The 25,505-nt window shown below is 49.0% G+C and overlaps 1 protein-coding gene across 2 annotated transcripts; it reads left to right on the top strand.

The window, feature by feature from the left end:
* The first annotated feature begins 1,267 nt into the window (after window positions 1–1,267).
* CD4 (CD4 molecule) lies at window positions 1,268–25,400 on the top strand. Of its 2 annotated transcripts, none has more exons than XM_020878704.2 (10): window positions 1,268–1,504; window positions 8,600–8,706; window positions 8,830–8,994; window positions 18,382–18,540; window positions 19,189–19,422; window positions 20,449–20,787; window positions 21,961–22,161; window positions 22,886–22,951; window positions 23,353–23,420; window positions 23,693–25,400. In XM_020878704.2, exons 1-9 carry the CDS (start codon window positions 1,317–1,319, stop codon window positions 23,391–23,393), a joined length of 1,500 nt encoding a protein of 499 aa, XP_020734363.2. In that variant the 5' UTR covers window positions 1,268–1,316; the 3' UTR covers window positions 23,394–23,420; window positions 23,693–25,400. The 2 variants fall into 2 exon arrangements, with proteins under 2 accessions (XP_020734363.2, XP_020734362.2); XM_020878703.2 differs by having other exon boundaries at window positions 1,274–1,504; window positions 22,886–23,007.
* The last annotated feature ends 105 nt before the right edge of the window (window positions 25,401–25,505 follow it).

Below are 25,505 nucleotides of genomic sequence, written 5' to 3'. Positions count from 1 at the left end.
AAGACCCTTGAGAGTCCCTTGGACAGCAAGGAGATCAAACCAGTCATTCTAAGGGAAATCCACCCTGAATAGTCATTGGAAGGACTGATGTTGAAGCTGAAGATCCAATCCTTTGGCCACCTGATGCAAAGAACTGACTCACTGAAAAAGACCCTGATGCTGGGAAAGATCAAAAACAAAAGGAGAAGAGGGCAGCAGAGGATGAGATGGTTGGATGGCATCACTAACTCAATGGACATGAGTCTGAGCAAACTCTGGAGATAGTTAAGGACCACGGAGCCTAGCATACTTAGTCCATGGGGTTGCAGAGTTGGACATGACTTAGTGACTGAACACCAATGTCATGTGGTATGGCAAAAAAGACAAGAACAACACAAAAACTCAATCAGACAAACAAAAAAAAAATCAACTTAAAAAAAAAGAGAACAGGGGGACTTTCCTGGTGGTCCAGTGGTTAAGAATCCACCTTCCCATGCAGGGTTTGTGGGTCTGATCCCTGGTTGGGGAACTAGGACCCCACAGGCCATGAGGAAACTAGGCCCTCATGCAACAACTACTGAGCCTGAGCACCATAATGAAAGATCCTGTATACCCCAACTAAGACCTGACGCAGCCAAATAAATAAATATTAAAAAAGAGATTATACCCAGTTTCTTGGGTTTGAGCCCAGTTCCTTGGTGGGCCCCTCACTGAGTGGGAAATTTGAACAAGGAGTAGGTTTGGAGGGTAGTAGTATGGAGGTGATGGGTTTGGTTTGGGAGGCTATGCACTGGGTTTGAGTTTGCTATGTCTGCTGAACATCCAAACGGGGAGACCCCCATCTGGTGCTCATGGGAGATCTGAACCAGAGAGAAACATTTGCAGATTGGCCAGAAATGAAGGCTCACAGGAAAGAAGCCCAGTCCATGGTCACTGTGATTGTCTCAGGTGCCCCTTCTTAGCCCCGGCCCTTTCTGCTGCGCTGGCCCAACTATGATGCCTTTGGTGAGGGAGCCCTGGAAGCACCTACTGAACAGATGTCCTCTGACCCTGGAGTTAGATGCTGTGTGCGGCTAGACCACAGCAGCTACTGTGGGTCCATCTGCTTCCCACTTCTTGTTTCCCTGAAGCCCTGGCCAGACTGTAATATTACTGATCCAATCAATGTTTTTCTTGCTAGCCACGAAAAACACATTGACGCTTTTTCCTGCCATCCACCGAGAAGCGGGGCCATATTCTGGGCTCCGGCCAAGTTCTGTTAAACTTTTTCCCTTGACTTTGTCATTTTCATTCTGACATCTTCCCCAAAAGGCAGAGGGTGGGGACCCCAGCCCTAGATGGTGACGTTGGGGGCTGGCCCAGGCCTGGGAAGTGGAGACTCGCTACCAGGCTTCCTGTCTCTCCGTCTAAGCGTATCTCTGTCTGCAGAAGTAACAGGCGCCCTCCCCAGTGGGCCTCTGCTCCCAACCCTCACAGAGACACACCTGTGCAAGAAGCAGAAGGGAAGAGAGACCCAGGCCAGGAGGTAAGAGGGACAGACCAGGCTTCGTTCCTTTCTGAGGGTCGGGAAGGGGAGGGGTGTGAGGCAGGAGATGTGTTGGCATCACGGTCTTGCCCAGAGCTCCGGCAACCTTCTCTGGCATTTCTCGAGCCACACTCTCCCCCTGGAAATGTGAGCTTGCAGAAGCCAAGGGACTCTGCCATGCTTCTCTTCAGAGCCCCACTGCACACAGCTCAGTTCCTGGGGTGGAAGGGTGTTGACTTGGACTTGGAGATCAGAGAAAAAATGGGCGCTTCAGGGCCCCGGGCTGAAAAAGGCCACTGGTCATGGGCAGTAGAGGAGATAAAGACAGGGAGAGGGGAAAAGAATGAAAAAAAGAGGAAAGAAGAAATGGGAGAGACATAGAAAGAACCCACAAATATTAAAAGTGGGAGGAGGCCCAGGAAAAAGAAAGGAAAAGAAAAAACAATATAAAAGCAAGAGAAAGAGAAGTACAACCTGGTCTAGAGACATTTCTCCCCTCAAATTAATTTTCCCAATAACTCACTCACCAAAAACTCACACCAGAAATCACATTTGCAGCATTTCATAAGCCATATGACTGATGTAGCCTCCTTCGACTCTCAGTTTATGTTTCTACACTTTTGTTTGCTTTTCGTGCCTTTTTAGGATTTTTGAACAGTATATTTAAAGACACTTCCACTTTAGCTTTAAAATGATTAATGAGATGATTGAAAGCTAAAATTCTGAGAAGGGAGTGAAACCTAGCTCCTGGGTATGACATGAGGTAAAAGGGAGAGATACGTATTTTTAGGCCACCACGTCATTAGAAAAATTGGTTCTAAGAAATCAGTGTTAGGTGTCTCAGCTGCTCTAGAAAAGGAGGCTGGTAGGGGGGTTAGAGAAGGACTTGCAGATCCTCCCTGGGCTTTGTGGGGTCTGTGGGGGACATACAGGAGGTGATACCTCTCTAGCAGAACGCTCCGAAGGACCCCTGCCTCCCACCTCCACGTCCTCAGTCCTCTCCTCTCTCCTGAGGCCTCCGTGGCCTGCAGCCCTGTTCCCCAGGGTGTCCACTGTCCTCCCATCCTGGCAGGATTCTGTGTGTGTGTGGATGGGGGCCTCCTCCCTACAGTCAGATCCCTCAGAATAGAAAGGTCCCACTATCACTCACTCAAACATTGCGCTCTGGGTGGGACAGCTCTTCCTGAATGTCCTGCCCTTTTGGGGTGGGCTTTTTGGGGTGCAGGGCTGAGGGTAGAGCCTGATGCCAGGGAGGTCACCTCACTGCGTGTTTGACAACTTCTTGTCCTGTGTAGAGTATGGGCTGGAACAAAATGGCCGCCCTCCTCACCTCAGAAGAAGGGGTTCCCAGAGAACCGTGGGATGTCTCCCTCCTTCAGTGTGGGGGCCCTCAGGCAGAAGAGGCCCACCTGAGATAAGACTCCCTCCCATCAACCGGTCTGGGCAGAAGCCCCATAGGCCTTGGGCCCTGATCCTGGCCCTGGCATGGCATCAAGGAGTTGGGTAGACAAGGGCCTGGCCGCTTTAGAGCCTCCGTGAGTCTTGGCTGAGTGAAATGCCTTTGATGTGGGTGGGTGTGCGGAGGGGACAGGCAAGGGGCTGGGGTTTGTGGGCTCCTTGGCTGAGGTCGGCTCTGCACCCCTCCAGGGATCGTGGAAGGAGAGAGGGCGCTCCGTTCCCCCCATGTGGGCGACGGAGGCAAAGGAGAGGATGGTGGAGGTTTGCAGCCACCGAACCACAAGGGTCCCTTGGAGGGACCAAGTCTCTAGGAAGTTAAGTTCGCATGAAGCCGGAGCGCAGCAGACGGGGCGCGTGCAGTAGGGGGCACATCCGCGGCGGGCTGGAGGGGGCTGATGGGGGCCGTGCGGAGGAGATAAAAGTGCCTGCGGGACCACAGACTGTCACTGCGGTGGGGCTGTGCCCTCTTCCCCCCAGCCCCGAGCCTCTCGCTTCTCAGCCCTGCCCGGGGTGGGGGGCGGCTGGGGCCCCGAGGGCAAGCAGTGCTTTGCCACCTTGGCTTCTCCTTGCCTCTCTTTCGGTGTCCTGCTCTAGGCCTGTGTCTTGTGTCTCAGAATCTCCTTCTTTCCCTCTGCCCTACCTCGTTTGTGCTACCCGGGGCATTGTGTGTGATCATGGATTGTGTAAATGTAGCTTCCACTTTAATGAGCTAATCTGGGCCCCTCCCTGCCTTTCTGTCCCCCCGCCTCCATCCTCCCATCATCCTCCCTTGGGTCTTCTATGTGTTCCTCTGAAGAATCTGTCCTTTTCCCTTTGTCCACCCCACAGCCAGCTCCCTGGCATCCATCCTGGGCCCAGGCTGTAGTCTGCAGGCTCCCTTCAAACAGAAGCTTGTGGGGAGACTGCAGCCCTCCAGCCAGAGGCCAGGATGCTGGTTTCCAGGCCAGGAGGGACTGGAGCTTAGTGGCTGCTGGAGAGAGAAGGGATTCTGAGGGAAAAAAAGCAAGGGGCCCTGCAGGCGAGCCAGGAGGGCTAGAATTGCCTCCTAGCAGAGGAGGAGAGATAGACACAGGGAGCTGAAGGTAGAGGTGAGGGGAAGCACAGCTGTGAGCAGAGAAACAGGGAGAGAGAGAGGAGCCAAGGCCTCGGGGACACGTGGGCCCTCCCGCCGGCCTCAGGAGCCTGCAGTGTACAGTGTACAGGATGCTACTGTACCGGGGCAGAGCGCTTCTGGGGAGGCTGAGGATGTGGGGATCAAAGGCCAGCTCTCTGGGGCGGCAGCGGAAGCCCCAGGCATCAAAGCAAACAGCAGCTGGAAACCCAGAACCTCCTCCACCGACCAAGCTGAGCCCTGGGGTTGTGGGTTGGGGCAACACAGGGAACTGGGGGTGGTAAGTGGGCCTTGCACTGAGGCCAGGATCACGGAGTGGGGAGGAAAAATTGACCACACCCGGGGAGGGACAAGAATGGCCCTAGTCTTGCTCAGGCGTCTAAACTGACTCTGAACCTCAGGGAAAGGCATCTCACATGGAGACTCCTTCACTCTCTGCTCACCCAGGACACGGTGAGTCTAGGATGGGCAGACAGTGGGACTTACTTTCAGATGTAGGAGTGCCCCGCCCTACTTTCTCACCCCAGCCTCCTGCTATGTGCCTTGTGGTCCCAGGCCAACTAGTAAACAACTTCACCCGTGACCTAGCCTCCCTCTTCCTTTCCTGGAAACCTCCTACTCCTCCTCTTTCTTTTTTTTTTTTTTAAAGATTTATTTATTCATTTTACTTTTTGACTGTGGGGGGGTCTTTGTTGCCACATGCAGGCTTTCTCTAGCTGCGATGAGCGGGGACTACTCTCTAGTTGCGGCGCGTGGGTTTCTTACTCCAGTGGCTTCTCTTGTTGCAAGGCTTGGGCTCTAGACGTAGGCTCAGAAGTTGTTGTGCACAGACTTAGTTGCTCCGCAGCACTTGGAATTTTTCCGGACCAGGGACCAAACCGTGTCCTTTGCATTGCAAGGCAGATTTTTAACCACTGGACCACCAGGGAAGCCCCCAAAACCTCCTTCTTGACCACTTTTCTTCTTATTTCCCTTGTTTAAAAAAAAATTCTAGCAAGTTCCTACCAGGCGTTAGGCCCTGAGTAGTTCCTCTTTGAGGCAGATGAAGCAACATCAGGTTGGCCCTTTCCCTTCAGGACTCTGCCCGCTGCTTTGCCATCTGGTGCCTCAACACCTCTTGAAGAGGAGGCTTCCCCTGCCCAAACCTCACTAGGAGGGTCAAGCCCTTAGCACGCACTCAAGTGCTGCCTCCTTATCATGGATCATTGGCCAACAGGAAACGGAGTCCATCTCAGATGGTTCATGACCACCTGCAGAAAGAGGTGTTGAGGCACCAGATGCCAAAGCAGTGGGCAGAATCCTGAAGGGGAAATGGCCAACCTGGTGTTTCTGGAACCCAGTGAGGGCTTGAGTTGCTATTAGGGGGCCACCTGGCAAGAGCTGTGGTCACTATGGGAAGGAAAGGGCAAAGGAGGGAATACAGCTGATGCCAGAAAATATGCCCTGAGCCAGGAGAGAACAAGGATAAAACACCCCAACCTCTCTCCCCAGCCCTCTCATCTCTTGTGGGTGCTTCCCATTGGCCGACCCCAACTAGGAGCTGAAGGCCGAGGGAGCCTGGGTGACACAGTGTATAAGGTGTGCAGTGGTCAGCCTCCCTGTGGAGAGCAGGGCAGAGACCATGGGGAATGCCTGGGGGTTGGGGGTATGGGCTTCCCTGATGTTCAAGTGATTAAGACTCTGTGCTTCCAATGCAGGGGGGTGCAGGTTTGATCCCTGATTGGGAACTAAGGTCCTACCTGCTTTATGTGTGGTCAAACAATTTAAAAAATAAAAGAAAGAAGGTGGAGGAAATGGGAGGGAGGTTCAAGAGAGAGGCGACATGTGTACACCTATGACTGATTCATGTTGATGTATGGCAGAGACCAACACAACATTGTAAAGCTATTATCCGCCAATTAAAAATAAAAAGAAGAAAGAAAAGAGAATGCCTGAGAGGATGGGCACAAGAGTAGGCCGTGTGGATGGGGATGACTTGGTGTCATCCAGGCCAGGTTTGGGTGTGTACAGACACTTTTTAGTTACAGAATTACCATGTTGAGTCCAGAAAAAAGTAACCAGTGATTTCCCCTCTCTGTTCAATTCAATTTGGTTTAAGTTAACCAAACACATCCCAAGACCCTTCTCTGTGCTCCAAATGGGGCCAGCGGTGGCCTTGCTGGCTGGACCATCATCTCCAGCCTAGAGATCAAGTTGGTGGAGGAGAGTTGTTTTTGTTCAGTTGTGTGCAACTCTTTGCGACCCCTGGGATTGCAGCATGCCAGGTTTCCCTGTCCCTCACCATCTCCTGGAGTTTGCCCAAGTTCATGTCCATTGCATCGGTGATGCCATCCAGCCATCTCATCCTCTGTCACCCCCTTCTCCTCCTGCCCTCAATCTTTTCCAATGAGTTGGCTGTTCGCATCAGGTGGCCAAAGTTTTGGAGCTTCAGCTTCAACATCAGTCCTTCCAATAAATATTCAGGGTTGATCTCCCTTAAGATTGACTGTTGGTGGAGGAAAGGCAGGAACTACAACTATGGTAGAAGCTGGGACGTGCCCATAAAGGGGTCAAGTTCAGAGTGGGGGACTGGGAGTTCAGAGCAGACAGCTCACTGAAAGATGGTCCCCAGCAGAGAGAAAGACCAGGCTGGAGTGGGGGTGGGGGAGAAAAGTAGGTCTGGATACACTAGCTGCACGCCAGGTGTGTGCTGACAGCCCCAAGGCTGTCACTGCTCTGAGGCCCACCCTCAATCTGGGGCCAAATTCAGACACTTAAAAAAAAAAGAAGTACCGTTGATTTACAATGTAGTGTTAGTTCCTGGTGTACAGCGAAGTGATTCAGTTATATATACTATAGTCTTTTTCATATTCTTTTCCATTATGATTTATTACAGGATATTGAATATAGTACCCTGTGCTATATAGTAGGACCGTGTTGTTTATCCATCCTGTATGTAATAGTTTGCCTCTGCTAGTCTCCCAGACTTCTAGTCCAACCCTCCACCACCCCCTCAGAGACACTTGAGCCAGGTCCCGCCTGCCTGCGAGGCACTGTCTGGTGGCCTTCCTTTTGGCTCTACTTCCTCCGTGTCATCTGGTCCCCTTACCATCTGATTGAGCTTCCTAAAGCTCTCAAAGACCTCGTCACATCTCTGCTCCAAAATGAGCAGCGGTTCCCAGTGCCCTGCAGAGCCAAGCCCTAACTCTCTGGCCTGCCCAGCAAGACTCAAGATCAGGCTCCACCCCCCAAGACTTCCTTCCAGAGCCAGACACTCCCCCCGCCACCCCGACTCTGCAGACTGTGGTAGGGTGCCCTCCTCTTTCCTTTCCAGCTGGCTCGGGGCTGTCAGACTTGAGTGTGCATCAGTCCCCCAGAGGGTTGTGAATGCAGACGGCTGCTCCCAACCCCAGCTCCTGATCCCGGAGGTCTAGGGTGGGCCCCAGAGGTTGCCTGTCTCACAAGTTCTCTCTCCAACCCAGTGCCACCCATTCCTCCAGGTCCATGCAGAGCCCTTCTGTGACCCCCTCCCTCACGGCCCTGTCTGTCTTCTAAGCCCACAGGAACTCCGGAGCATCACCTTTTTGCTTGTCCCACTCAGAGGCCTTCTAGGGAATCACCCTCTGCCCTTTCCCTGACTGCACCCCTCATGCCAAATCAGACCCCAGGAACTGGGGGTTTTCTTTTAGAGCTCCTCCCTTAAGTCTGTCTATCTGAGTTCAGGCCTCATCTTCTCTCACCAGGATTCTTGCAATCCTGCCTCTCTTGCTTGACGTCCTCCAGGCCCTCTTCTGCTCAGCAGCTGGAGGGATCCATCCTGTAAGCCTACACCTGTCCTTCTCTAAGTAAAGCTCCCTCGAGCGCCCAGGGTCATGGCACTCTGGGACCTTCATGACCCGGCCTGACTCCCTAGTCCCAGTTCCTACCAATTTGCCACCTTCTCTGAGGCTTCTTCTTTTTAAAAAACTTTCATTTGCACCAAAGGCCGTCCACTCATTTTATTTTGTAATTCATTGATTGATTAATTAATTTTTGGCTGTGCTGGGTCTTCGTTGTTGGCCACAGAGTCTCTCTAGTTGTAAGGAGTGGGGGCTGCTCTCTAGCTGCGGTGGGAGGCCTTCTCATTCTGGTGGCTTCTCTTGTTGTGGAGCGCGGGCTGTAGGACATGTGGGCCTCAGTAGCTATAGCACATGGGCTCAGTGGTGGCAGCTCCCAGGCTCTAGAGCACAGGCTCAGTAACTGTGGTGCAAGGGCTTGGTTGCTCCATGGCATATGAAATCGTCCTGGACCAGGGACTGAACCCGTGTCCCTTGCCTTGGCAGGCGGATTCTTAACCACTGGACCACGAAGGAAGTCTTTTGAGAATCCTTTTCTGGTTCCCCCTGGCAAAAAACCCACCCCTGGCCTGGGCACAGCATGCATGGCACATAACCCATGGGTGTCTTGTTCAGAGGCCTGCACGTCTAGGTTCCCGCCTGGCTGTCTGGGTCATGAAGTGGACCCAGCCAGGTGAATGCCTGCTAACTGCTGACTGGTGTCTCCCCCAGGCCCTGCCCTTTCTTCAGGGGAAGGCTCAGGCCCCCTGCCTGCCTCAGCAAAGCCGCAATGTGCCCGAGGACTTCTCTTAGGCACCTGTTCTTGGTGCTGCAACTGGGTGAGTGCTCAGACTTGGGGTCTGGGTGCAGGTGACTTGGGAGGAGGGGCTGGTTGGGGACTGCCAGGTGGGGGATGGGGCAACCACAACCTCAAGGCCTGAACCCCCTGTATTTCCACCTAGCGATGCTCCTGGCTGGCACTCAGGGAAAAACTGTGGTGCTGGGTAAGGCAGGAGACCAGGCAGAGCTGCCCTGCCAGGCTTCTCAGAAGAAGAACCTGGTCTTCAGCTGGAAAGATTCTTCCCAGTCCAAGATTTTGGGGAATTATGGCTCCTTCTTGCACAAAGGTAGGTGGGCCCTGCTCCCTGTTTAGAGAAGAGAGCCCTGGGGAATGAACACACCTGTGGCAGAGCCTGGCTCCTAGTAAACGCTGGGGTTCTGGAGGGTTCTGCCGTCAACCAGAGTCTCAGGGACTCCCCAAGTCCGGAACCGACCTCTGCCAGCTACTGGTGGGCTGGGGAATGGCTTCTGGTGGTCTATTATAATTTCATTATTTTAATATTGATGGCCTTATTTTAATGGATATTAGAAAAATAGCTATCATATGAAACCCATGATTTCATGAACACTGTTGTTACAGACCAGTGATGATACTTTGTTCAGTTCCATTAAGAGCAACAGAATGTTTTTTTTCCTAACTTTTAAAAAAAATTATTTATTTTTGGCTGGGTCTTCATTGCTGCTTGGGCTTTTCTCTAGTTGTGGCGAACGGGGGCCTACTATCTAGTTTAGGCCACACTACTCTAGTGTGGGCTCCTCATTTCAGAGGCTTCTCTTGTTGTGGAGCAGTCTCTAGGCAAGGGCTTCATGAGTTGTGGTATGTGGGCTCCAGAGCTCAGGCTCGGCAGCTGTGGCACACGGGCTGTTGCTTCTCAGCATGTGGGATCTTTCCCCACCAGGAATTGAACCCATGTCCCCTGCACTGGCAGGCAGAGTCTTATCCACTGCGCCACCAGGGAAGTCTTTTTCTAGCTTTCAAAGTGGAAAGAATTAAGATTTCAAAACTTCTTAGGAACATTATTTTGCAATCTAATTTTTTCATGTAAATTTTACCCTCATGCTCCTGTTTAAGTAACATATTTCTTTTGGGTATGGCTTCTAATATTCAATACATTATTGAATGGGAGAAAGTCATATGAGTGAAAAATAGAAAAATGCCACCAGTGTGAAATGTATTTATTCTTTATAAGTTTATTTGATTTATTATTTGCATTTCACTGCTTATTTTAACATTTTCTCTTAATTCAAATGTATATAGAAGTTGAATAAGTATATGATGAACCCCTATGTATCCCTCTCAGCTTCAACAATGATCAGTTCATGAGCAATATTGGTTCATATAACTGAACCACTTTGCTGTACACCTGAAACATTGTTAATCAACTATATTTGGATTTAAAAAACACATCTATAATACCATCATCAATGCTTAAAGACTAATTCCTTAATGAAAAAAAATATCCAGTGTTCAAATTTTCCCAAATGCCTCATAATATCATTTTTACATTTGGTCTATCTGAATCAGAATTCAAATAAAAATTCATGCATGGTATTTGCTTGATATGGCCCTTAAATCTCTTTGAATTTATACATTTACTCTCCTTTTTCCGCCCCCTCTTGCAACTGATATTTGAAGAAACCAGACAATTGCCCTGTAAGTTTTACACTGTGGTAGCGTTTAGCATGTGTCTCTGTCCCTTAAATCTCCTAGAGATGGTGATTAGATCTAGAGGCATGATCAAGTTCACGTTCATTTTTCTCTCAGTGACTTATTTAATAATTGTACTCCATATTACAAAGCATTATAGCCCCATCTTTTTTTAAAATTGAAGTATAGCTGATTTACAGTGTTGCGTTAGTTTCTGGTGTGTAGCAAAGTGATTCAGTTATACCTACACACCATTTCTCCTACACACCATTCCTCCCCTTTGGCAACTGTAAGTTTGTTTTCTTTGTCTGTGAATCTGTTTCTGCTTTGTAAATAGGTTTATTTGTATCACATTTTAGATTTCACATATATGTGATATATGATAGTTGTCTCTCTCCTTCTGACTAAATTTACTTAGTATGACAGTCTCTAAGTCTATCCATATTGCTGCAAATAGCATTATTTCATTCTTTTTTTATGGTTGAGTAATATTCCATTATATATACCTTCTTTCTCCATTCCTCTGTTGATGGACATTTAGGTTGCTTCCATGTGTTGGCTATTGTAAATAGTGCTGCCATGGACATTGAGGTGCACATGTTTAATCTTTTGACAAGACCATTTTATAGATGGTATTTTATATTAGCAATTTCATCACATTAGGAGGCATGCAATATTTATTGCTCCTTTTGTACTAGTAATACAAAATAATCAGTGGCTCAAGTTTAGTTTATTTATTTGTGCTTCCCAGGTGGCGCTAGTGGTAAAGAATCCACCTGCCAATGCAGGAGACTTGCAGGAGACTTGGGTTTGATTCCTGGGTTGGAAAGATCCCCTGAAGTAAGAAATGCCAATCCACCCCAGTATTCTTGCCTAGAGAATCCCATGAACAGAGGAGCTTGGAAGGTTATAGTCCATGGGGTTACAAAGGATTGGACACAACTGAGCAACTAAGTCATTAAGAGATCTTAATAAATTGAAATATTAAGAAGTGTTGGCAAGAATACACAGAAGAACTATACAAAAAGATCTTAATGACCACGGTAACCACGGTGGTTAAGTCAAGTGGGCCTTAGGAAGCATCACTATGAACAAAGCTAGTGAAGGTGTTGAATTCCAGCTGAGCTATTTCAAATCCTAAAAGATGATGCTGTGAAAGGGCTGCACTCAATATGCCAGCAAATTTGTAAAACTCAGCAGTGGCCACAGGACTGGAAAAGGTCAGTTTACATTCCAATCCCAAAGAAAGGCAATGCCAAAGACTGTTCAAACTACAGCACAATTGCACTCATCTCACATGCCAGCAAAGTAATTCTCATAATTCTCCAAGTCAGGCTTGAATAGTACATGAACCATGAACTTCCAGATGTTCAAGCTGAATTTAGAAAAGGCAGAGGAACCAGAGATCAAATTGCCAACATTTGTTGGATCATCGAAAATCAAGAAAGTTCCAGAAAAACATCTACAATAGTGCAGTCAATAAAATCAACTTTATTGACTACACTAAAGTCTTTGACTGTGTGGATCACAGCAAACTGTGGAAAATTCTTAAAGAGATAGGAATATCAGACCACCTTACCTGCCTCCTGAGAAATCTGCATGCAGGTCAAGAAGCAACAATTAGAACTGGATATGGAATAACAGACTGGTTCCAAATTGGGAAAGGAGTGCACCAAGGCTGTATATTGTCACCCTGTTTATTTAAATTATATGCAGAGTACATCATGTGAAATGCCAGGCTGGATGAAGCACAAGCTGGAATCCAGACTGCCAAGAGAAATATCAATAACCTCAGATATGCAGATGACACCACATTAAGGCAGAAAACAAAGAAAAACTAAAGAACCTCTTGAGGTAAGTGGAAGAGGAGAGTGAAAAAGTTGGCTTAAACTCAACATTCAAAAACTAAGATCATGGCATCTGGTCCCAATACTTCATGACAAATAGAAGGGGAAAAATGGAAACAGTGACAAACTATTTTCTTGGACTCTAAAATCACTGCAGATGGTGACTATAGCCATGAAATTAAAAGATGCTGCTTGGAAGAAAAGTTTTGACCAACTTAGACAACATATTAAAAAGCAGAGATGTTACTTTGCTGACAAAGGTCCATCTAGTCAGAGTTATGGTTTTTCCAGTAGTCATGTATGGTTGTGAGAGTTGGACTATAAAGAAAGCTGAGCACCGAAGAATTGATAGTTTTGAACTGTGATGTTGGAGAATACTCCTGAGAGTCCCTTGGACTGCAAGATCAAACCAGTCAATCCTAAGAGAAATCAGTCCTGAATATTCATTGGAAGGACTGATATTGAAGCTGAAGCTCCAATACTTTGGCCACCTGATGCGAAGAGCTGACTCATTGGAAAGACCCTGATTCTGGGAAAGATTGAAGGCAGGAGGAGATGGGGACGACAGAGGATGGGATGGTTGGATGGCATCACTGACTCGATGGACATGAGTTTGAGCAACTTCTGGGAGTTGGTGACGGACAGGGAAGCCTGGTGTGCTGTAGTTCATGGGGTAGCAAAGATTCGGACATGACTGAGCGAATGAACTGAACTGAGCTGAGCTGGATGATACACAGTGACGATTAATCTCCCTCTTACTCCTGATCCCCTGTTACTTGGTTCCCTTCCCCAGAGTCAACTGTTTTAATCAGTTTCTATGTTTCCTTCAGAAGATGAACTAGGACTTAACTAAGCAGAGTTCTTAGACTAGATACCAATGCACGATCCATAAAAGGAAAAATGGATACATTGATCTTTTTTATTTTTATGTTTTGGCTGTACTCCACTCGTCTTGTGGGGTCTTAGTTCTCCAACCAGGGATCAAACTGGCGCCCCCTGAGGTGGAAGTGCCTCCTAACCACTGGACCTCCAGGGAATTCCTGACATGTTGGGCTTGACCAAAATAAAAAAAACTTTGCTCTGCAAAAGACTCTATTGAGAAGAGGAAAATTGTCTTAATTTATAAAATATGAGAAAATATATTCAAACTACATATCCAACAAAGACTAGTATCTAGAATGTGAACACAACTCTCAAAATTCAATACCAAAAAACCCAAACAATCCAATTGGAAAATAAGCAAAAGACATGAAAAGATATTTCACAAAAGAGGACATAGAGATGGCAAACAAACACATGAAAATGTATTAATTGTCATTAGTCATCAGGGAAATGCCAATTAAAACCACAATGAGATATTACTACACATGTATCAGAATGGCCAAAATTAAAAAAAAAAAAAGTAACATCCAGTGCTGGTGAGGATGCAGCCACTGGTTACTGTTATATTGCTGGTGGGAGTATAAAATGGTACAGCTGCTCTAGAGAACAGTTCAGCAATTTTTAAAAAAATTTATTTACTTATTTTTACCTGTGCTGGGTCTTCATTCCTGCTCAGGCCTTTTTTTAGTTTCAGGGAGTGGGGGCTACTCTCTAGCTGCAGTGTGTAGGCTTCTCATGGTGGTGGCCTCTCCTGTTGGGTAGCAAGGGCTCTAGGACTTGGGGACTTCAGTAGTTGCAGCTCCTGGGTTCTAGAGCACAGACTCAGTAGTGGCGGCACATGAGCTTAGTTGCTCCATGGCATGTGGGATCTTCCTGGACCAGGCATCAGACCTGTGTCTCTTGCATTGGCAGGCGAATTCTTTACCACTGAGCTACCAGGGAAGCCCTGGAAATTTCTTTAGAAAGCTAAACTTGCAACAACCTAGCAATTGTACTCCTAGACACTTACCCCTCAGAGAAAGAAAGACTTATGATCACACAGAAATCTGTGTAAAATTATTGACAGCAGTTTTAGTAGTAGTAGCCAACAACTAGAAATAACCTAGACGTCCTTTAGTGGGTAAATGGTTGTATGCATGCTATGGACTATTTTTCAGCAGTGAAAAGAATGAACTATAGTTTTGGATCACAACCTAGATGACTCCAGAGGATTATGCTGTATTGGAAAAAAAAAAAAAAGCCAATCCCACAAAATAACATACTATATAATTTCATTTATATAACATTATCAGAATGACAAGTTACAGAAGTGGAGAACAGATTAGTGATTGCCAGGAGTCAGGGCAAAGGGGTCTGGGAGGGAATAGGATTTGGCTGGAAAAGGGTAACATCTTTATAGTGCTAGAAATGTTCTGCATCTTGAATTGTGTCGATGCCAATATTCTGGCAGCAATACTGTGCTATAATTTTGCAAGCTGTTACATTTGGGGTGAGCTGGGTCAAGGGTATTCCAGATAATTCTGCGCTATTTCTTATGGTTGCATGATTTTCTCAGAAGAAAATGTTTAAAGAATCATCAGAGTAAAATGATTAGCTTTCATAATGTCAAAACAAAACAAACAGAATGAAGAAGCTCCACACACACACACTTAGAAGGATGTCAAGCATATTTTGTTAAGTGAAAAGTAAGCTATGTATGTATCAATAATAGAGTCCCATTTTAATTTAAAAATTCAATGTGGGGGTTTCCCTGCTGGTCCAATGGCTAAGACTCAGTGTTCCCAATGCAAGGGGCCTGGGTTTGATTCCTGATCAGGGAACTAGATCCCCCATGTGGCAACTAAGACCCAGTGTAGCCAAATTAATATTAAATAAAAATAGATACTTAAAAAAAGGAAAATTCAATGTGTGTAAATATATGTCTACACAAACAGAAAAAAGCATGAAGAAATCCACACTAAGTTGTTTGCAGTAGTATTGAGGATGGGCAAGGAAGAAGAAAAATGTTGAGTCTGTGAGTCTGTGTAATTTTTGTAGTTCAAATAACTAACCAAAAAAGTAAAGATGATCTTAACACAACTTACAAAATGTATATTATGAATGTTTTCCATTTCGTTGAAAATTATTTGTAAATGTCATTTTTAGTGCTCACCTAATAGTCCATCAAGTTAGTATGCTCTAATATGCAGCCATTATTTTTTCATCTAATCTTGCACCTTATTAAGAACACTGTAATTATTATTTTGTACCTACATTTTGGCTTGAATTTTAAGCTTATTAAGGATAAAGTTCTAGAAATGAAATTAAGGATATGAGCTTAAAAAAAAAAAAAGTTGGTGTATACAGCCAGATTGCTTCCAGAAAGGTTCTATCCATTTACAGTAAGTCTAGATAATAATGTCACTGTGTGTGTCTTTCACTGGAGCCCTTGCTGGCACTGAATACTAATATTTAAAACCTTCTCTCTTTTATTTTTTGCTAATTTTGATAATTGAAAAACATATCATTGTTGTTTTAATTTGCATTTCTATGCTCGCCTGTGAGCTTGAAACAATGTGCTCCTTTCTAAAAATTCTCACCTCTTTTGTGTCGATGTTTTTGTTCTGTTCCTAAGATCTGAACTTCTTTCAGAATGGCTCCCCTTCTCAGCTTCCTGATCTCTGACAACAGCAGGATGACTCTCCTGACCGCTCCCAATTTCTGAACCAGAGTCGGATTTTTCCCCCCACTTCAATCCCTGATTTCCCCTCAGTCCCTGCCTAGGGCCATTCCTTCCGGTGGATGTGTTCTTCCGTTTCACCTTCTTTGTTCTCATGGGAATGCCACCATCATTGGCCAAGGCCACCTACCCCTCCCCTGGGTTACAGTGGGAGCTTCCTGGCAATTCCTTTGCTACTGGTCTCTCCTACTTTGCGTCTCTTCCTCCTACAGCAGCGCTGATTCCCAACACAGTGCCAGTCACTCCCTATTCCACTAGACTAAGCCTGGAAGAGCCTCTGCCCGACATTCATTCCCTCAGGATGGCTTCCCGCTGCTCCTCAGCCGGACACCTCACACCCAGGTATTCTCCTCACTGCTTTGAGGTGGCTGCCTGTATGACTTTCCAGGAACTTTACCCCCTTCCTAGACATTCTTGCTGCAACACTTTCCTCTAGCTTACTTCTTTTTTTTTTTCTAAAGAAAACTATTTATTTATTTGTCTGTACTGAGTCTTAGTTGCGGCATGCAGGATCTTCAGTCTTCATCCGGCCTGCAGGATCTTGAGTTGAGCCAGGCAGAATCTTCCTTAGTTGAGGCAGGATCTTTAGTTGAGGCATGTGAACTCTTAGTTGTGTCATGTGGGACCTAGTTCCCCTACCAAGGATCAAACCCAGGCCCCCAGCACTGGGAGTATGGAGTCTTAGCCACCAGATCACCAGGGAAGTTCCCTGCCTACCCTTCTTTTAAGGCTTTGTTCTGTACTGGTCTCCTCCAAGAACTGATGCCAGACTCTCTCACACTCTTAGAACTTTCACAAAGTAGAATTTCTTTTACAAAGTATAGAACAGTCTGGACAAGGGGGTCTTGATGAGACCCAGAAGAGCTTTTAACAGGGAAGCAAGGAAGACAAGTTATTTTAGGGAAAGGTTGTTAGGTTTCATTTGTAACCAGTTGAGATTTGGGGTGATGTCAGGACATCCAGATGAAGTCATTCCTTGGGCCACTGGAAATGTGGGCCCAGGAGGAAGGCGAGAGGTTGGGGCTGGGAGTTATCTCCTGAGCAGACAAGGGATGCAGTGGAAGTTTTTTTCTTTTAATATTCATTTTTATTTATTTGTTTGTGCCAGGTCTTAGCTGTGGCATATTGGATCTAGTTCCCTATCCAGAGATTGAACTTCCTGCATTGGGAGCTCAGAGTCTTAGCCACTGGACCACCAGGGAAGTCTCACAACAAACTGAATTTTAATCCTGGCTCTACCACTTACTGGAGTCAAAATTCGAACAGTAGAAAAAGGCATAAAATGAAAACCTCTCCCACACCTGTCTCATGGGGTTCACTTCCTATCCCCAGGGACAACCAAGGCGACCATTTCCTTGTGTTCACCGATAGAAATATTTGTTCGTTTACAAGATAGATGGATAGACAGAAATACAGGTAGATAGATGATAAATAACTTTCTCCCTCCTTTTCAAACAGTGATAGCTTTGAAAATATCTTGCTTTATTCAGTTAACAGTGTTTCTCGGATATTATTCCATCTCAGAATATAAACAGCCTCCTCATTCTTGTCTTATAGCATTCCACTGAAAGGGTGAGTCTAACTTATTTAACCTCTTCTTTCATGGTGGACATTTCATTCTGTATGTGCATTCGTAATTCTGGGAGTATTATAAATTACCTTCCAGGGGAACAGATAAATTGGGAGATTGGAATTGACATATACACACTACTATATATAAAACAGATAACTAAGAAGGACCTACTGCATAGCACAGGGAACTCTACTCAATACTCTGTAATGAGCTGTATTGAAAAAGAATTTTTAAAAAGAGTGGCTATGTGTATGTGTTTAGCTGAATCACTTTGCTGTACAGTAGAAATTAACATAGCACTTTAAATCAACTATATTTCAATAAAAACTTAAAAAATAAGAACAAAACAAATTACTTTCCAATGAAACTGCACTGGTTTATATTCCTGCCGATAATGTGTAAGCAAGAGTTTGGACAACTACTTAATTTCTGAGCCTCTGTTTCCTTATCTGCAAGATAAGCAAAACGGTACCTATTTCTCAGACTTGTGACGATTACCTGAGATGATGTGTGTAAAGTGTTGGCCTGTAGGAGCTGGTGGAGCTTCTCAGGTGGCTCAGTGGTAAAGAATCCACCTGCTAATGCAGGAGACTCAGGAGACATGGGTTAGATCCCTGGGTAGGGAGGATCCCTTGGAGGAGGGCACGGCAACCCACTCCAGTATTCTTGCCTGGAGAACCCCATGGACAGAGGAGCCTGGTGGGCTACAGTCCATGGAGTTGCAAAGAGTCAAACATGACTGAAGCGACTTAACACACACACATGTAGAGGCTTGTGCTCTCTAAGGGAGGTTACGGTTTTATTTGGGGTTAGTGAGATGCTGTCCTGGCCAGGTAAAGGAATGTGTTTGGACCTCCTCGACAGTCTGGGGTTCTCAGATTAGGACCAGGGCAGATTCTATCGGAGATCAGCAACTCAGATCAGAAGAGTGGTGGGTACCACCCTTGTCAGGGATGCGCTGTCTCCAGGGTACCCCAACCTCCTCCATACGGGATCTGCTCCCAGGTAACAGTGAAATGGGCCATCGAGTGGAATCCAGATTAAACCTGTGGGACCAAGGATCCTTTCCTCTGATCATCAAGAATCTCCAAGTAACTGACTCGGGGACTTATACCTGCGAAGTGGACAACAAGAAGCTCCAGGTGGAACTGCAGGTGTTCAGACGTGAGTGGGGCAGCCTGGGATCGGCAGCCTGGGATCTCCAGCCAATTTCCCTTCCTTCTTGACTTGCATCCTTGCACCCAAACCAGGGCCTGAGCTGCTGGCATTTCAACAGTCTGAAGACAGATCAGACAGGCCACTGTGTCTTCTCAGTGCCACCTCAGGCCTTGGGTCAGGCAAGCGAGACAGAGACCTGGGGGCGAGCAGGAGGTGCAGGGGTGGAAAGGCAGGAGACAGAGGGAGAAGTGAGAGAGACAAGAAAGAGAGGTGAGCGGGAGGGGAGAGGAGACCCTGCCTTGGGCTGGAGGTGGCCAGAGGGAGCTGTTGGGACAAGGGTAACTGCAGATTCTCAGATGGCTCGGTGGTAAAGAATCCGCCTGCCAATGCAGGAGGCACAGGTTTGATCCCTGGATCGGGAAGATCCCCTGGAAAAAGAAATGGCAACCCACTCCAGTGTTCTTGCCTGGAAAATCCCATGGATAGAGGAGCCTGGTGGGCTACAGTCCACGGGGTCACAAAGAGTCAGACACAGCTTAGCAACTGAAACAACAAACGGACAACAGAGCAATACCCTAGGCTTCCTGGCTTCTTGTCTTCTTGGGGAGATGGTGTGTGTCTGTTTGTGACACAGTTCGCCTGCTCCCCTCACAGTGACTGCCAGCTCGGACTCCCGCGTGCTGCTGGGACAGAGCCTGACCTTCACTTTGGAGAGTCCCTCTGGGAGCAACCCTTCAGTGCAATGCAAGGGTCCAGGGAATAATAGGAAAGAAGACCTCAAGAGCCTGTCACTGGCCCAGGTGGGGCTGCAGGACAGTGGTACCTGGACGTGCACTATCTCCCAGAGCCAGCAGACACTGGAGATCAAAATACCCATCGTGGTGCTGGGTAAGAGGGGCTCCCCCTCCCCCGCAGGCACCCCCTGCCTGCCAGACCTTCCTCTGCCCTCAATGCTCCACTCCGGGAGGGGGGTGCGGTTTGGTCGGGGGGGGGGGGGGGGGTGGAGAGGGAGGCTGAAGCCAGGATCCCCTGGAGCAGAAGTCTGCCCTAAGGGACACGCTGGCCTTCTCTTCCTCACAAGCCACTCCTTGGGGAAACGAACATGGAAGAAAGAAGGAACAGGAGGTGTAAGGATGTCAGGGACCCCAGAGACCCAGGAGGAAGCCCCACAGGAGGGCTGTCAAGGGCATCTGTCTTTTTGGTTGCCTCAGCTTCCCCCTCCCACCAAGTTGCAAGTCCACTAACTCAGAGACGCTCACAGCAACAAGCCGGCCCTGAAGAAACTCAGTGTTGCAGGTTCAGAGTCCTGAGTAGGCACTGGGAAGGAAAAAAAAAAAAAAAGAGCCTAGAAGACAGGTGCTACCCCAGACCCTGTCCTCTGGGTGACTCACGTGACACACAGGAGGGTAGCGTGGTAATGAAGTTCATGGACTCTGTCTGAAATCCTGGCTCTGACTTGACTGTGTGGCCCCAGGGCAGGTCACTGAAACTCTCTGTGCCTTGGTTTCTGCATCTGCAAAATGGGGATGATCTAATCTACCTTGTCGTGTCATGAGGACAAGTAACATATGAAGTGCCCTTAGAACAGCGCCTGGCACGTAGTCAGCCAGTGTCTGCGCTTACCTTGAGAAGGGTGATGAATGTTGTACCCATGTGGTACAGGCCAGATGCCCTCTGTGCTCCAGGATCCTGAGGAGGGAGAGAACCCCTGTGGCTGGGCTGTTCTAGGAGGGCTTCTCTGGGGAGGGGGCATTGCTGTGGCACCTCCCTGGGGTGCAGAGCAGAGAGAAGAGAGGAGATGTAGAAGGGACTTGAAGGGCTCGAGTGGCAGCCCAAGTGTTTGGACTCACCTGGCCCCCTTTCCTGCACCTGCCTTGCCCTGTATGGACCCAGGTTCTCTCCCTCCCCCTCCAGCCTTCCAGAAGGCCCCCAAAACAGTCTATGTGAAGGAGGGGGAGCAGGCGGAGCTCTCCTTCCCACTCACCTTCGAGGATGAAAATCTGAGCGGGGAGCTGAGTTGGCAGCAGGCAAACGGGGATTCTTCCTCCCATACCTGGGTCACCTTCACCTTGATGAACAGAGAGGTGAAGGTGCTCACGATTCACAAGGACCTCAAGCTCCTTGTGGGGGAGAGGCTACCACTGCATTTCACTCTGCCGCGGACTTTGCCTCAGTACGCGGGTTCTGGAATCCTGACCCTGGATCTCACCAAGGGGAAGTTGCGTCAGGAAGTGAACCTCGTGGTGATGAGAGGTGAGGAGCTAGGCTGAGACAGCGAGGGTGGGGTCAGGGGCCAAGGGACCTGGCTCAGCGCCCCTCCAAGTCATGACAGACCCTTCAAGGGGGTGCCTTGGCCCTGGATGCCTGATGAAGCCCATCAAGGGCCCTCTGGTTGGGGGAATTTTTTTTTTTAAATGTGGCTATGTTGGGTTCATTGTGGCATGCAGGGTTTCTCTAATTGAGGCACAAGGACTTTTCTTGCAGAGCATGGGCTCTAGAGCATTGCAGGTCAGTCGTTGCAGCTCGAAGGGTTTAGTTGCCCTGCCTCATGTGGGATCTTAGTTCCCTGACCAGGGATCCAACCTGCGTCTCCTGCACTGGGAGGCAGACTCTGAAGTCCCTGGGGGTTGGTTTTGAACTAAGGTTGGAATCCTCTGTCCCTCCCTAACATCCAAGAGCTGGCCTAGGGTGAGCTCCACTAGAATTCCCGAGGGCCTCACTGAGAACCAGGCTCTAGTTCTACCTCTGCTGGGACCCTCTCAGATCCCAACTAAGCCCCTCCCTTCTGTGGGTCATTTTTGTCCTAGGGAGGATAACAGTGTGACAGTGATGGTGACAATGTCAGGTGTCACACTGAGTTCTTCCCCTCCTACCTCCTTAATTATCATAACAACATCACCAATAATAATGGCTTAGATTGGGTGTTTCGTACAAACCAGGCCCCATTCAAGTGCTCTGCGTGTATCTTTCCATTTAACTATTGTGCGGGGCTCTCCCTGGTGGCCCAGGTGGTAAAGAATCTGCTTGCAATGTAGGAGACCTGGGTTCGATCCTGGGTGGGGAAGATCCCCTGGAGAAGGGAATGGCAATCCACTCCAGTATCCTTGCCTGGAGAATCCCATGGACAGAGGAGCCTAGTAGGCTACAGTCCATGGGGTCACAAAAAGTCAGTCACCACTGAGCGACTATCACCTCACTTCAGCTTGGGAAGTAACTTCTTCAGAGACTCACAGATCGTAAGCAGCAGGGCTGGGGTTCAAATCTAAGACTGTTGGATCTCAGAAGCTGTGCTTCCTCCATTATAATTGTATGAAAATGTGCTCTGAGAGGCTAGCATAGTGGTGCTGATGTAAAGCACCATCGTCACTGTTCTATGGAATTCCTGGAGATCCAGGGTCCCAGTCTCAGGCTCTTGTCCCTCTGCAGTGACTAAGTCCCCAGACAGTCTGACCTGTGAGGTGCTGGGGCCCAGCTCGCCAAGGCTGACCCTGAACTTGAAGATGGGGAACCAGAGTATGAAGGGCTCAAATCAGTCGAAGTCGGTGACAGCGCTGGCGCCTGAGGCTGGGACGTGGCAGTGTCTGCTGAGTGACAAGGGCAAAGTCCTGCTGGAATCCGAGATCAACGGTGAGTCAGGGTCCATGTTCCATGGCCTAACCCCGAGCCCCTGCCTCCTCAGCTGGGGGACCCTCCCAGGGCTGGTGGAGACCACCCAGCCTCCCAATTGCTCTGAGATGGGTAAGGTGGTATGTGAGGGCGGAGGACACAGGGCTGATGAGGTGAAGTGGGGTGTGGCCCTGAGCTCTTGTAGTTCTACAAGTTCCCACTTCCCTAAAGTCTGCCACCCAGGAGTGGGGCTCACCTGACCAAGAGCCCCCCTCCCCGGCTCCTCTTCAGACCCAGACATACATGCACACCCAAACGTACAGACACTCGTGTGCATAGCAAGGGTGGGGACTGTTGGTCTAGCTCCCCAGAAAGCAGAGTGGCATCTAATCTTAAAACCCTTTCCCCAAGGGAGCTTTGGGGTAGAATGGATACACGTATATCTGTAGCTGAGTTCCTTCCCTCTTCTCCTGAAACTGTCACAACAATGTCTTTTTTTAATTTTATTTTTAAACATCAAAAAATAAAATATTAAAAAAAAAACAACAACAAAAAATCCTTCCCCAGCCTTTCCCTTCCAGTCCTGGTGGCCCCGAAGGGGACCACGTATCCTGCCTCGTTCTCTCAGCCCAAGGACCAGACCCAAGTGTGGCTGGGCAGTGAGACCCTCTCTCCTGGGCCCCCTTGTGTGCCCCTTGCCCTGACCGTGGGCAGGGAGCTGAGCACGCCTCTCTCTGTCTTGCAGTCTTGCCTTCAGACCTCATCCAGGCCTGGCCAAAGCTCCTGCCCGTGGTGTTGGGCGGAATCACAGGTCTATTGCTTCTCACTGTCTTCTGCATTGTCTGTGTTAAATGCTGGCACCGCAGGGTGAGTGAGCCCTCTCCGACGTCCTTGCACCCCCACGGGACACTCAAGACCCTGAGGCTGGTCCGGCCACGAGGGTGTCCTGTGTCTGTGACCCGCTTCTCCTCTGGCTCCCTCTGCCCACTGCTCACTCCCTCACTGCCGGCTGGGCCCCGTCCCAGATCCCATGAGGAGGGAGAGAAACGAAGGCGCACAGTCAATTCTGGGACAGATGGCCTCCTCGGCCACAGCCCTGGCCTCTCCATTCCCAGCGTTCCCCCCATCCCCACCCACGCGCCTCTCCTCCAAGGGGCAGCTCCCTTTCAGAGGCCCAGGGCCCTCACAACTCGCCTCCTTCTCCCTGGACAGCGCCAGGCAGAACGGATGTCTCAAATCAAGAGGCTCCTTAGTGAGAAGAAGACCTGCCAGTGCCCCCAGTAAGGAACTGGGAGGGGGAGCGGAGAGGGACGGGAGGGTGGAGAAGGGAGGAGGGAAGGAGATGCAGGCTAGAAGGAGGCTGTGCAGAGGAGAGAAGCGGGTGGGGATGGCCCAGGAGGCAGGAAGCAGGCTGGAGGATGGAGGACCAGGTGAGGGGTAGGGGGCCTGGGGTGTGGCTGGGAGGGAAAAGCAGGCTCTGGGAACCACAGAGGGCTGGAAAGCAAAGGGCTGGGAGGCACAGACTTGTTCTTCTTATTCTTCGTCCCTCCAGCCGGCTCCAGAAGACCTATAATCTCACCTGAGGCCCAGATCAGGAGGAGTTTTTCACCTGCAACCTCCACACCTGGCTCCGCCACCCCCCAACCCCAACCCCACCCCCGCATCTCCTATCGGGCCCCTGGGCCTGGGGACCAGATGAATGTAGCCGGGCCCTCTGGCCGCCTCCCGCCCTCCTGGTCGAGGTCGCCTTGGGTCTGCTCTTCCAGATGCTCGCCCCTTCTTCCCCATTTTCTTTCTACTCCAATTCTAACCCCTCTCTGATGACTTCTCTCTCCACTCACTCCCTCACCACTGGCTCAGATCCCGGGCAGCACAAGGGACCAGCCCAGCCTGGCCTGGAGGATGAGGCTGGGTGTCTGCAGCATGAAGCCCAAGACTGTCATTGTACGGGGAGAGGACCCTGGGACCAGAGAGAGGAGGGACTAGCCCAGGATCACAAGCTAGTCAAGGACAGATTCAGATCCAAAGGTTCCTCCTGACTGCCCGCCAGCAGCATTTCATTCTGCTGCATCTCACTCTGCCTTGGCAGAACCACATCCTGACCTGGGCACAAACAGGCACCCTGGGCACACTTGTTCACAGATTTGATTCCTTATCGCCCCAGCAGCACAGCTCTATTTACAAACCAGTTTCTTTGTTTGTCTATGGGCTTCCCTGGTGGCTCAGATGCTAGAGAATCTGCTTGCCAGTGCAGGAGACCGGGGTTTGATCCCTGGGTTGGGAAGATCCCCTGGAGAAGAAAATGGCAACCCACTCCGGTATTCTTGCCTGGAGAATCCCATGGACAGAGGAGCCTGGCAGGCTACTGTCCGTGGGGTTGCAGAGTCGGACATGACTGACTGACTAACAACGTCTATTTCAGCCTCACGAAAATTCTGCAAGGCTGGTAATGACAGGACCGAGACTAGCATCTCCAGTTTATAGAAACAGAAGACAGAGAGGTACAGCTAGTATGTGGACTAGCCCAGGTCTCTTGACTGCTAGTTCCACTTCTATCTCTTGAACAGAGGGAAAATACCACGCAGGTCTCTGCAGCTGGCTGGTCACAGATGCCGGGTATGTCCCTTGTCCCTCCATGGGAGCCCTTCCTGGCAGGGAGTTTGCCTCAGAGAGTTCAGGATCAGGCAGGAGGGCCTCCCTGTCTAGAATCCCTCCTTCGTCCCCTGCTGGCTGCAGAATCCTGTTACCAGGGAACAAAACCTGCAGTTCTCCTAATCAGGGCACAGGCCCTGTGGGAGAGGGTGTCCACTGACCACTACTCACCCTCTCAGAACCTTCTGGAAGGTGAGTTTTGCCCGGGGGAGAGGTGGGAAGCTGGCTGGAAACTGAGCCCTCTGAGGGTGCCTCCTGTGAAGGGTGATACCCCTGGGCCTCAGTCTCCCCACCCTGCACCCCCTTCTTCCTTCTCCCAAATGACTCAGAATACAAGAAAATCTCAGGGTTACAAGTTTTCTTCTTCTTCCTCTTTTCGATCCATTTCTCTCAGTATCCCAAGCCTCCTCCTGCCCCACTCTCCACCCTTAGCTTTCTCATCACCTCTTGCAATCCCTACCCTTTTCCCTTCTTTTCCTTCCAATTTGCCTCTTTGAGAAAGAACACCCAGCTGTCGACAGGGGTCCCCATGGCTTGCTTGTATTCATGACCTGTCCCCACCCCTGCCTCCCTGAGCTGAGAGAAAAATACAACAGACTTAACTTTAAGGAAGATGCTCTTCATTTATGTATGTGTGTGTGTGTGTGTGTGTGTGAGAGAGAGAGAGAGAGAGAGAGAGAGAAAGAGAGAGAGAAAGAGAAGGGTGGGGGAGA

This window comes from Odocoileus virginianus, chromosome 23 (assembly GCF_023699985.2).
Source record: "Odocoileus virginianus isolate 20LAN1187 ecotype Illinois chromosome 23, Ovbor_1.2, whole genome shotgun sequence".
NCBI lineage: Eukaryota > Metazoa > Chordata > Mammalia > Artiodactyla > Cervidae > Odocoileus > Odocoileus virginianus.
This window is presented reverse-complemented; position numbering and strand designations above follow the sequence as displayed.